Raw genomic sequence first — 12416 nt, 5'->3', positions numbered from 1 at the left:
GACCTATGCAACAAGAGGTGTAGCTTTTGGATCTGATAAGGTCAGTCAAATCTCCTCAGGATTTATCCTAAGATCCTGTACCTCAGATTGTAGGACTTTTATTTTTTAATCACACACACACACACACACACACACACACAGCTTAAATCCTATTGAACCACTTCTACCCAACAAGCAAGAGGGGCGTGGTCAGTGCCTGGCTCAGAATGGACCCTCCATGCAAAGGTTAAACCCCGGCTGATGGATAAGGTACCTCCAAGAAGACAGCATCGCAGGGAAACTGCACTGGCCCAAATATTACCTTATTTAAACCTCAAGGTAGGAACTACAACTCCGCTATTATCTGTGTAAAGGCTAAAGCTCCCGGAAAAGGTAGGTGTGGGGCTGGCTTCAAGGACGTGAGACCTGTGTGCCCCCACAGAGCTTGGTACTCAACAGGATTGTCCACTTGGCTCAGCTGATACCATCATAAAATTCTTAACAATGTTGAACAAGAGGCACTGTGTCTTCAGTTTACTCTGGGCCCCACAGATTATATAGTTGTTTCTTTTTGTTTTGCTTTGAAATAGGTCCTTGCTGTGTCACCCAGACTGGCTTTGAATTCCTTGGCTCAAGGGAATCTCCTGTCTTAGTCCCCCCAAGTGCTGGGACGATAGCCATACGTTACTGTGCTTGGCTTATACAGCTGTTTTTGATGAAGTATTTGCCCTAAGATCCTTCAGTCACTCTCTTGGTTACTTTTCTTGTTGCTGAGACAAAATACCCAACACCACAAGTAAAGAGAGCAAAGGCTGGGTCTCTGGCTTCTGAGCTCGGCTCTGGAGGGTGTGCGGACGCCATGTCCAGCCATGAAGGTGGCAAGAAGCCCCTGAAGCGGCCCAAGAAACAGGCCAAGGATTTGGATGAGGAAGATAGAGCATTCAGACAGAAGCAAAAGGAGGGACTGAGGAAACTTGTGGAGCTAAAAGTGAAGACCAGGGGCCAGAGAGATGGCTCAGTGAAATAAGCGCTTCCCTGGCAAGTGCAAGGGCCTGAGTTCAATCCCTGGTTCCATCAAAAAAATAAAAAATAAAATAAAAACGAGGGCCACAGGAAAGGGCCCCCTGGCCACAGGTGGAATTAAGAAATCTAGCAAGAAATAAACTGTTGCTGCCGGGGAGATGGCTCAGTAGAATAAGTGCTTCCCTGGCAAGCACAAGGGTCTGAGTTCAATCCCCGGTTCTGCCAAAAAAGAAAGAAAGAAAGAAAGAAAGAAAGAAAGAAAGAAAGAAAGAAAGAAAGAAACTATTGCTTTTGTGTACAATGATAGTAACCCTGGATTCCATTCCTATTCAACTATCTGGAGGCCTTTTCATAACATCTCTTGACGCCTATAACTGCAATGAAATGTGTTCTTGGAGTCTGTTGTACATGTAAGAATAAAATTTGAGAGAGAGGGGGGGGGTTATTTAGCTTGTGGCAGTTTCAGTCCATAATCAGCTGGCTCCAAGGGAGGGTGGCAGCAGGAAGGCATCACAGAGGAGAACCAGTTGATGGAGGGGTAAGGTAGCAAAATAACAAAGTACAACCACAGCACTTTCCCTTGTATCTTATCCAAGTTAGTTAGGGCAGGTAGCACTCACACCCTTAACCCTTGATCCTAGCATTGCACTAGGGATCAATCCCAGTGTACACACTCTAGCTCCAGCCACCTCTGAAAAGGTGCCCCCCATGACTGCAGGAGGCTTTGGGGGGACATCTAGACACAGGCTGTAACAGCCACCAAGCAGCACCTAGGAGGGGTGGTGATGCTTAACCCCTCCAAATTCACTGTAGTCCTTCAAATGAGTTGCGAAGCTGAATTAAATACTGGGTGTGGTTTTTTTGTTTGTTTGTTTGTTTTCAGTACCAGGGATTGAACTCAGGACCTTGTGCTTGCCAGGCAAGTGCTTATTCTACTGAGCTATCTCCCCGGCCCCTTCCTGGGTTTTTTAAAAAATGTATTTAGTACAGGCTCTCACTACACAGATCAGACTCAACTCATAGTGATCCTCCTGTTTTCAGCCTCCCAAATGCTGGGATTACATTACAGGTGTGTGCCACCACGCCCGGTCTCAATTGCTTGTCTCAGTGGGCCCCAGGGGCAGAACTGCCACAGCTTATGTTGCTGGGGATCAAACCCCAGCCCCTGAGTGCCTAAGCAGGCACTTTGGTCCACTGAGCTATCTGGCTGGCCCCTCTCCCTGATTTTGAAGACACTTTTATTATTATTATTATTATTAAAACATTACAGCAATTTTATTTTATTTATTTTGTTTGCGGTACCAGGGATTGAACTCGGAACTTTGCGCTTGCCAGGCAGGCACTTATTCTTCTGAGCCATCTCCGCAACGTTGAACACATTTATCCCCTCATTTTTGCTACTTTTTGAAGCAGTTCTGGAAGTCTTATTCTGTGAGTGTCTTTATAGATGTGATAAAAAAAAAAAGCCTCAGTGAATGCTCCTGATACATGGCCTCAACAGAAAGACAGGCTCAGAAAAACATTATTCAGTGGCCCTGGCACCAGGTGACTTCTGGTTCTTTCTCAAAGTCAGAATGACCGTGGAAGGTAAATGTTTTGAATCGATTCAGAATATCAAGGTAGTGATGACAGCATAACTAAAGAGATAGAAGAGCACTTCAGAGCTGCTTCAGAAAGTAGTGGGGGGCCGGGGAGATGGCTCAGTGGAATAAGCGCTTCCCCAGCAGGCACAAGGGCCTGAATTCAATCCCTGTTTAGGTAGTGGGAATGGGGCCAGGAGATGGCTCAGTAGAATAAGTGATTGCCTGGTAAGTGCAAGGGTCTGAGTTCAATCCCCAGTTCCACAAAAAGAAGGAGGAGGAGGAGGAGGAGGAGGAGGAGACTATTTTGAAGGGAGATAATGGTGATGAGCTTTTATTGTAATACATTAAAAAAAATTTAAACATTCATTGTATTTATTTATTGAGGATTGAACTTGGGTCCTTGTCCTTGAAAAGCAGGCACTTTTTTTTCTTTCTTTTTTTTTTTTTTTTGGTGGAACCAGGGATTGAAAAGACCTTGCGCTTGCCAGGAAGTGCTTATTCTACGAAGCCATCTCCCCAGCCCCCCAAGCAGGCACTTATGCCCTTTAGCTATCTCACCAGCCTTCACCGTATTTTTTTTTTTTTTAAATTACACCTCATAGTTCCCAAGTGAAATTGGTTTTAGCGTCTAAAGATCGTGGTGCGACCTACTGTTTAGTCACCTGCAAAATACCTTATTAATGCGTCTCACTTGGATGAGTCTTCCCTCCCAGGGGAACTCTGTACTTTTAAAGCAATACATCTGACCCTACTTTTTTTCTGAAAATCTACATATGAGACCCATTTGTCAGGATAGTTGGCCACAGCAGCTCAAGCCACAGTTGTGACACAATGTTCATGGTGTCGCTTCTTGCCCCAGTTATTATTTTCTGTTTCTAGCAGGGCCTTTGCATGTCACTGAAGGGCTGAGGTGGCACTGATGGTTCACTTGCCAAGGCCTCTCAGCATACCTGGCAGGCACCACAGGTTGGTGCTGACATGTCTCTGGGCCTTGCACACCAGTCCTGGCTCTGCTGTCCTGCAACCTGCTGCTCCCCGGGGTGGGACAGGGCAGTGTGCCTGGCCTTTGGCCTATGCACCTCTGCAGGTTTGCCCTCACATTTCATTTGCTCCAGCAAAAAATAAAGCAAGGGTTTACAAGTTTTTATGTCCTCCACTCCAATTCTTTATTTGAAGATTATTCAAACCCGCAGGAAAATCAATTTAAATAACACAATGAATATCTCAAAGCCTGCCCCATATTTGAACTATGTATTCGTATTTGGCCCCTCTCCATGTGGATGCTTTTTCATGAACCATTTCCTGAAAGCAAGGTGCACACACTGACGTCTCCTTCTAACTTTTGGATAAGTCCCTCGATGATCCGCATGTCAAGACATTGTCCCCAGACATTGCCCCCAGCATGGCGACATTGAGAGGCGGTAGAGCCTCTTAGAAGAGGTGCTAATTGGAGGTCTTTAGGCTCTTGAGGGCGTGCCCTTGAAGGGACAGTGGGACCCCAACCCTTCTTTTCTCTCATTTTTGCTTCCTGGCCACAAATTGAGAGGTTTTGCCCCACACAGCTTCCTGCCATGCTGGGCTGCCTCACAGGCCCAGAAGCAAGGCAGCTACTCCATGGGCTGGAATTTCTAAAACTATGAGCTAAAATAAGTGTTTTCAGGGGCCAAGGAGATGGCTCAGTAGAATAAGCACTTCCCTGGCAAGTGTAAGGGCCTGAGTTCAATCCCTGGTTCCGCAAAAAAATAAATAAATAAATAAATAAAATAAAATAAGTGTTTTCCTTTTATAAACTGCTTGTCTCAGGTACTTTGTCATAGTGGCAGAAAGCTACCACAGCTCCTGAATACCATATATCCATTTGCCATTTACCACATATCCAAGAAGAAAGACCTGCAGAACCCCAACATCCCAGCATACTTACAAAGATCAGCAACACCTCTCAACACCAGGGCTGTACATTAAGTGCCAATCAATGCACTGGTGGTATAGTGCTGCAGTCCCTCGATTGTTACACGTCAATGCAAGCTAGATAACATGATGGAGGGCAAGAATTTAGAAACTCTTGTTTCAGGGGGCTGGGGAAATGGCTCAATGGAATAAGCACTTCCCTGGCAAGTGCAAGGGTCTGAGTTCAATTCCCGGTTCCACCAAAAAAAAAAAAAAAAAAGAAAGAAACTCTTATTGCAATTTGTCAGTGTAATTTTAGATCTGTTAATTCTAATAATAAAAAAAAATTCTGGACTTCCACTTTGTACATTTTTCACTTTGTTTTCCTAGAAAGTTGTCTTTATTAGATTTTACAAAAGCATCAGTCTGAGACACACTGAAAAATAAAAAAACATGTCTTCACTGCAGATGGTTTGAGACACAGTAGCTAATACCCAGATGTCCCCAATTGTCCCGAAATGCCTTCTGTAGAATTTGTTTCCCGGTAATGAAGATTGAACTATAGGTGCTCTACACTGAGCTGTATCCACAGCCCTTTCTATTTTTTATTTTGAGATGGACTTTTAAAAATAATTATGTATTTACAGGGTCTCATTATGCAGCTCAGACTCACAGTGATCTTCTTGTTTCAGCCTCCCCAGAGTTGGGATTGCAGGTGTGTGCCACCATGCCCAGTTTTGGTGGCTGCTCTGTGTGCCTGGGGCAGGGCTGGTACTGCATGTGGTACCAGGGGTCGAACATAGGTCCTTACACTTGTCAGGCAGGTACCTAGACAGCTGAGCTATCTCTGTGGTCCTTGAATGGTTTCCTTTTTTTTTTCCCCCTTTTTTTCTGTATTTTAGGGAAGGGTCTACAGGGTCTACAGGGTCTCACTACTAGATCGGACTCATAGTGATTCTCCTGTTTACAGCCTCCCAAGTGCTGGGATTACAGGTGCGCCACTACGCCCAGTTTTATTTCTTGTCTCAGCATGCCCCAGGGGCAGGGCTGGCATATCATGCCTGGAGATTGAAACCCCAGCCCCTAGGCCTGCTTGTAGGTGCTTTAATCTGCTCAGCTATTTGGCTGACCCTTGAATGGTTTCTTGTTTTGTTTTGTTTTGGTGGAACCAGGGATCAAACTCAGGCCCTTGAGCTTGCCAGGGAAGCGCTTATTCCACTGAGCCATCTCCCCGGCCCCCTTGAATGGTTTCTTGATCAAAGGAAAAATTGTAATGTGTCTATCTCATTTTTTGGATATATTGACCGTTACTGTTTATTTATGTGTTACGGTCATTTAGATGTTCCCCCCAAGCCTCATGCATTCCTAGTTGGGGCTTGTGGAAGGTGATTGGATTGTAGAGGCTTAGGGTGACTTTCTCTTAGGAGGAGGGGTCTGGCTGGAAGAGGTGGGTCTCTGGGGACATTACCTGGGCCTAGCTCCTCCCCACTCTTCCCTTGGTCTCTCTCTGCTTCCCACTGCCCCAGCACGGGACCGTTCCTCCTCTGCCAGGCCACCCTGCCTTGGAGTCAGCCAACTGTGGGCCGAAATCTCTACAAACTGTAAGCCAAAATATCCTTTTCTTTCTTTAAATTGTCAGATATTTTACCTCAGTAATGAAAAGAGTAACTAAGACATTGAATAAGACAGAAGAAACGGTGCTCATGTTAAATATCAGCCAAGCAAGAGATCTGTGACATGCTGATGTCAGAGATGACAAGCAGGAAAACCATAACAATGTGCTGACAGAATGTCTAGGGTTTGGGGACACTGGCGTGAGAATTGCATGTTGCCTGGTTCAGGATCCAGGGAGGTCTCAGCCATAGAGTAGGAGCCCTGGTGTGGATTTAGGGCCTCCTTGGCTGGGAAGCAGCATGCAATTCTCTAAATCATTTCCTGCTGAAGAGGAATTATCAATAATTTTTATAAGGCGTCATGCAAATCATACAATTTATTGTGTGTGCAAGGCGTTCTATGGGGTATGTGCCAGCAGTAGGTCCTCAGAGCAGACAAATGGTCATGGTCCCCCATGAAGCTCACATACCACTGTCTTACATTTCTTTCTTCTTTTTGTGGTTTGGAGATTGAACCCATATGTTAGGCAAATGCTGTACTACTAAGCTACACCCCAGCCCCATCTTAATTTTTCAACAAGGTCCCTGCCTCTTACTTTGCACTAAGTCCTGTGCCCCGGTGCATCTGTACGACCCACCTCTGATTTCAGCAGCAGGTGTGACTAACCATTGGGTGCAAGCCCAACCTCATGCATATTGACTGTAGATACTTTGAGTGCAGTTTGGCTCACCTTCTACATCTCACCTTTGAGCTTCTTTCAGCCCTGGAAGACCTCATTCACCTGTACCAGAGGCAATCCTGAAGCACAGGAGCAATAATAGGAGGAAAGGGACCCTAAGAACTGTTCTTCTCAGCGTGGGCAGAAACAGGTGGAGAAAAGCACTGGGCTCCCCCTCTCTGGAAAAACAGCTCTGAAATGTATTCTGCCTATTACACAGAGTTCCCAGCATAATCCAACCCTTAATGCTCAGTCCTTTCCTTACACCCCCACATCTGCTTCCAGGGCTCACCCTAAATGAACCACCTGTACCCCAGACCTCTCAAGGTTCTGTTTCTGGGGCAACCCACGCTAAGACAGGGGTCTTCAGTGAACATGTGTGGGTGAGTAAGAGGACACTTAGCTCACAGGAGTACTTGCAGGAGTCGAGGAGATCAACGAGGAAACATCTGGCCCAGGGCTTCGGGCATAGGAGGTACTGAGCAAGTGGTAACTATTAGTGTTACTTCCTATCTCGCTTATCTTGAGTTTCTCTTTCAGCAGAAGCTGACATGAAATGCAAAGACCAACTGTGACAGAAACTGGTCATTTCCCAGGGCTACAGTAACAAATCTCCACACAAGTGTGGCTCATAACAGAGTTTTATTAGCTCACGGTTCTGGGAGCCAGTAGTCTGACATCAAGGGGACAGTGGGGGCACACTCTCTCTGGAGCCTCTGACTGAGCATCTGCCTTGCCTCTTCTAAGCCACAGGCAGGTCCCAGCCATCCTCCATGTCACTCCAGTCACTGCTTCTGTCCTCACACAACCTTTCCTTTCCTGTGTGTTTGTCAGTCTCTTTGTTTTCTCTCCTTCGAAGGATACCAATCATTGGATTAGGGACCACCCTACTCTCAACTTGATTACATAGGGCCAGGGAGATGGCTTAGTAGAATAAGCGCTTCCCTGGCAAGCGCAAGGGCCTGAGTTCAATCCCCGGTTCTGCCACCCCCCCCAAAAAAATCAACTTCATTACATATGGAGACCCTTTCTCCAAATCAGTTCATGTCTATGGGTATCCGAGGTTCTGACTTAACATGCTATTGGAAGGAACACAGTTCTACCCACGTACTAAATTACACAATTTATACAGTGGAATTATCATTACTTCTTTTAAAGTGGAATTATTTAAAGTAAAAGCCTAACTGTCTGAGATCATTTCACCTGTAACCTTACACATACACTACTTATACTTTCATATCATTAGGAGGAAGTCAGACTTGTTGGGTGGACCACAGCCCTGTTTTGACATGGTCTCTGTGAGCTGAGAATTTAATTTCTAACACAGGGTGTGATCCCAACTGGGCTTTTCCCACAGAGCTGTTTATAAATAGCCTCAGATGTTAATTATTAATACATATAAAATATTTATTAAGCACTTAATTATGCCAGGCTCCTGTGCCAGGTCCTGAAGAGGCAAAGTAGAATCAGGCACAGACTTGGCCCTCAAAGAGCTCCTGTCCACCAGGCAGTGGTAACGGAAACCCACAAATTCATGCACAATCTCTTACCAGATGCCTACAGTGTGTACAGCGCACCTCGGGCCCTGAGGTCTTTGCTTTTTCTCTACAACAATCCAACTGGGCTGCTCAGGAACTCTTCCAAGGTACCACGTAAACATGGGAGCCATTGGGGAGAGCTTCTGCAGTGACACAAGGGCGTGTTCTTCTCCTGACTCTGCCTTTCTTCTGACCCCATGATCTCACGTAGATCACATCCCTCTGTGGGACTCTCTCTGTTCCCCCCAAAAAGTGAGAAAGTGAAATGAGGTCATGGCACAGGGCTTCTCAGTTTCCCTACGATCAGAATATGAGAGGCTGAGTGTGATAGATGCTCCTGTAACCCTAGGAGGCTGAGCCTAGAGGGGCACAAGTTCAAGCCTTCTACTCTGAAACACAGATTTTTTTCCTGGTCCCTGAGGCTGCTCTATACCTTCCCACTCTCCTCTCTGCCTCGGGTGGCTGCCCTGTAAGGCTACACTGACAGCTGGCCCGTCCACTGGCTTCCAGTTGGTTTTGACTACTGGGGAATGTAGTGGACCAGAGGGAGGAGAGAAGGAAGGCCATTGCATTTGTCCTCCTGGTTCCGTCCTGTCTTCTCCCTCCGCCCATCTCTACCACTGGGTTGCCTTGGGCTGACAGTACCTTTCTACCTGCCTCCGCTTTTACCTCCCTGCTGCCCCCCAACCAGGGATTGAACTCAGGCCATTCAACTGAGCTATCTCCCTGGCCCGCTCCCCCTTTTAAAAGATTCTAGAGATATAAGTCACCCACCATACTTCTCACCATGTCAAAGTGTACTTTATTCCATCTCCCTGGCTTGTGGTACATTTACAAGTTGTCCATTGAGAGCCAAATCTAGTTCCAGAACATTGTTTTTTTTTTTTTTTTTTTTTCCAGAACTGGGGATTGAACTCAGGCCCTATTCTACTGAGCCATCTCCCTGGCCCCTTAATCCCAGAACATTGTTACCACCCCTAAAAGGAAGCTGGAACTTGTCAGCAGCTCTTTCTCATTGTCCCCTCTCCCAGCCTGTCAACCATTAATTGACTTTCTGTCTTTATGGATTTGCCTATTTTGGACTTTTCTGGAAGATTTTTTTTTCTTTTCTTTTCTTTTTCTTTTTTTGCAGAACCGGGGATGGGATTGAACTCAGGCACTTGTGCTTGCAAGGCCAGCGCTTATTCTACTGAGCCATCTCCAAGCCCCATTTTTTTTTTTTTTTCTCGCTTTTTGCAGAGCTGGGGATTGAACTCAGGCTCTTGCACTTGCCAGGCAAACACTTATTCAACTGAGCTATCTCCCCGGCCCCTATTTTGGACTTTTTAAAAAAAATTTAAGGGACCAGGGAGATGGCTCAGTGGAATAAGCGCTTGCCTGGCAAGCACAGGGGCCTGAGTTCAATGCCTGGTTCAGCCCCTCACCCCAATTTTTTTTTTTAATTGGCTGGGGAGATAGCTCATGGCTGGGGAGATAGCTCAGTAGAATAAGCACTTGCCTGGCAAGCACAAGGGTGGCCTGAGTTCAATCCCTGGTTCTGGAAAAAAATAATTATGTATTTGGTACAGGGTCTCACTACACAGCTCAGACTCATAGCGATCCTACTCTTTCAGCCTCCCCAGAGCTGGGATTATAGGCATGCCCTACCATGCCCAGTCTTGGTGGTCAGCTGGGCATGCCCAGCACAGCATTTGGTGCCAGGGATCAAACCTGCGGGTCCTTGCGCTTGTTTAGGCAGGTGCTTAGACTGGTGAGCTATCTCCACAGCCCTATTTTGGACATTTTGTATAAACAGGAAAGATGTAGGGGCCGGGGAGATGGCTCAGTGGAATAAGTGCTTCCCTGGCAGGTACAAGGGTCTGAGTTTAATCCCCGGTTCCACCAAAAAAAAAAAAAAAAAAAAAAGAAAAAGAAAAAAGAAAGATGTAATACATAGCCTTTCATGACTGACTTCTTTCACGTGACCTACAAGGTTCATGTATATATCATACTGTGTCAACAATTCATTTTATGCAAGCATCTTTATTTATTTATTGCTATACTGGGGTGTCAACCCAAGGCCTTCTCATTGAGCTATATCACTAGGTACCCCTCTTTTTAAATTTTTTTTGAAAACGATCTTGCTAAGTTGCTAAATTGTATGGCCAGGAAGATAGCTCAGTGGAATAAGAGCTTGCCTGGCAAGCACAGGGTCCTAAGTTCAATCCCTGGTACCACAAAAAACAAAAAAAATTGACTTCTAAGTTGCTGAATTGCCCAGGTTGGGCTTGGCTTGGTAACATATCCTCCAGTGAGGTATTCTTTAAAGACTCGCACACTTCTCAGGGTTTTGGGCTCAGTGTTCCTTTTTTTTTGTGCGGAACCAGGGATTGAACTCAGGCCCCTGCACTTGCCAGGCAAGCGTTTATTCTACTGAGCCATCTCCCTGGCCCTTTTTTTTTTTTTTTTTAATTTGCAGTAGTAGAGATTGAATCTGAGGTCTCATACATGGTAGGCAAGCTCTCTAGCCCTGAGCTACATCCCAACCCCAGGATTCCTTTGTAGTTTAGGTTTCAGACTGGTATTTTTCTTTATGTCATGTATACCTTTCATGGTCTTCTATTATATAGTTTATATATTATTTTGTATTTCCTTTTGGTGCTAAAAATTAAACCTAGGGCCTGATGTGGCTTGAGCAACAGCCATAGTCTCTTATACACCATTCCATTGTGATTAGATCCCACACTGAGGGCTGGGGAGATAGCTCAGTAGAATAAGTGCTTGCCTGGCAAGCGTAAGGTCCTGAGTTCAATCCCCAGTACCGGAAAAAAAAAAGAAAGCACACAGAAACATGCCAGGTGGATAGCTGAGGTAACTCTGGCATGCAGCTACTTCTCTTGGCCCTTGCCAGTTACCAAGTGAGTAGACAGTGTTGAGAATCTTGGGTGCCCTTCTGCCCACCAACCCCGATATTTCTGGAAATAAGTATCAGGGGAGTCCTGGCTCTCAACTGCATTTTGCAAATTTCTTTTTTTTTTCCACTTAACTGAGTGAACATGAAGGAAATGCCCAGTGAGTGGCTGGGCTGAAAAGTGGCCATAACTTTTCAGTGCACGTGAAGATACACTTAGGACCTGGGAGAAGGCCTCATTTTAACAGGAGGGCCGGGGAGATGGCTCAGTGGAATAAGCGCTTCCCTGGCAAGCACAAGAGTCTGAGTTCAATCCCCGGTTCCGCAAAAAAAAAAAAAAAAAAAAAAAAAAAAAGAGTATAATTAACAGGAGGGCTCCTTGGGAGGGAGGCCAGTGGCTGACACAGAGCCATTTTCTTGCTTTCATCTTGTCGCCCTGGTGGCTGGGAACAGACTGCCCAGCTTTTGCCTGCTCGTAAAAATTCTCTGAAGAGTTTTCAATGAATTTCATTTATTAACAAGGAACAGCTCTACTTTAAAAAAGGAATAGCATTTGCAAATAACCTATTATTTAAGGCTTTGATTTTTACTGTATTATGGAAGAACTGGCAAGAATAGAAGAGTAATACAATGGACGCCATAGCAGAAGACCAAGAATTAATAAGGCAAGGTTTTCGTAAGCCTGTCACTCAAACCCAAGGGCTTCTTTTTGGACCGATCTTTGATGTGAGTGCTCAAAATGCCAGTGGCATATAAATCTGTTTTTTAATGGCTATATAAATCTTTTGTTGTTGTTGCTTCTTTAGTTTTTTAAAAAGATAATACAAAGTAGTAAAAAAAAATATTAGAAATGATACAGAAGCTGGGTGTGGTGGCATATGCCTGTAATACCAGCACTTGGGAGACTGAGGCAGAAAGATTATTGTGAGTTTGAGACCAGAGTGAGATACAAAGTGAGCTAAAAGGCAGCCTGAATTGTATAGGAAGACCCTGTCTCAGGGGGCTGGGGAGATAGCTCAGTAGAATAAGTGCTTGCCTGGCAAGTGTAAGGGCCTGGGTTCAATCCCTGGTTCTGCCAGAAAAAGAAAAAGAGAAAGAAATCTCATTAAATAATCTGATAGGAATTCAACAATTGTTGTTGTATAGCATATTGTTGTCTTCAAATTAGTTGTTCAGACCAGGGA

General features: G+C 45.2%; 1 protein-coding gene across 1 annotated transcript; it reads left to right on the top strand.

Moving 5' to 3' along the window:
* The first annotated feature begins 838 nt into the window (after window positions 1–838).
* On the top strand, window positions 839–1142 carry LOC111814955 (translation machinery-associated protein 7-like). Its single transcript, XM_023708807.1, has 2 exons — window positions 839–980; window positions 1093–1142. Exons 1-2 carry the CDS (start codon window positions 839–841, stop codon window positions 1140–1142), a joined length of 192 nt encoding a protein of 63 aa, XP_023564575.1.
* Window positions 1143–12416: the final 11274 nt, after the last annotated feature.

Source organism: Octodon degus, unplaced genomic scaffold (assembly GCF_000260255.1).
Source record: "Octodon degus isolate 3935 unplaced genomic scaffold, OctDeg1.0 scaffold00010, whole genome shotgun sequence".
In the NCBI taxonomy this organism is placed as follows: domain Eukaryota; kingdom Metazoa; phylum Chordata; class Mammalia; order Rodentia; family Octodontidae; genus Octodon; species Octodon degus.
Note: the sequence above shows the minus strand (reverse complement) of the source record. Positions and strands in the feature narration are given on the sequence as shown.

Bases quoted from the DNA above. Each gene is read 5' to 3' on its own strand.
- LOC111814955 (XM_023708807.1), top strand. From the start codon at position 839: ATGTCCAGCCATGAAGGTGGCAAGAAGCCCCTGAAGCGGCCCAAGAAA. The intron at 981-1,092 runs GCCAGAGAGATG...CGAGGGCCACAG, and splicing joins GCTAAAAGTGAAGACCAGGG to GAAAGGGCCCCCTGGCCACA.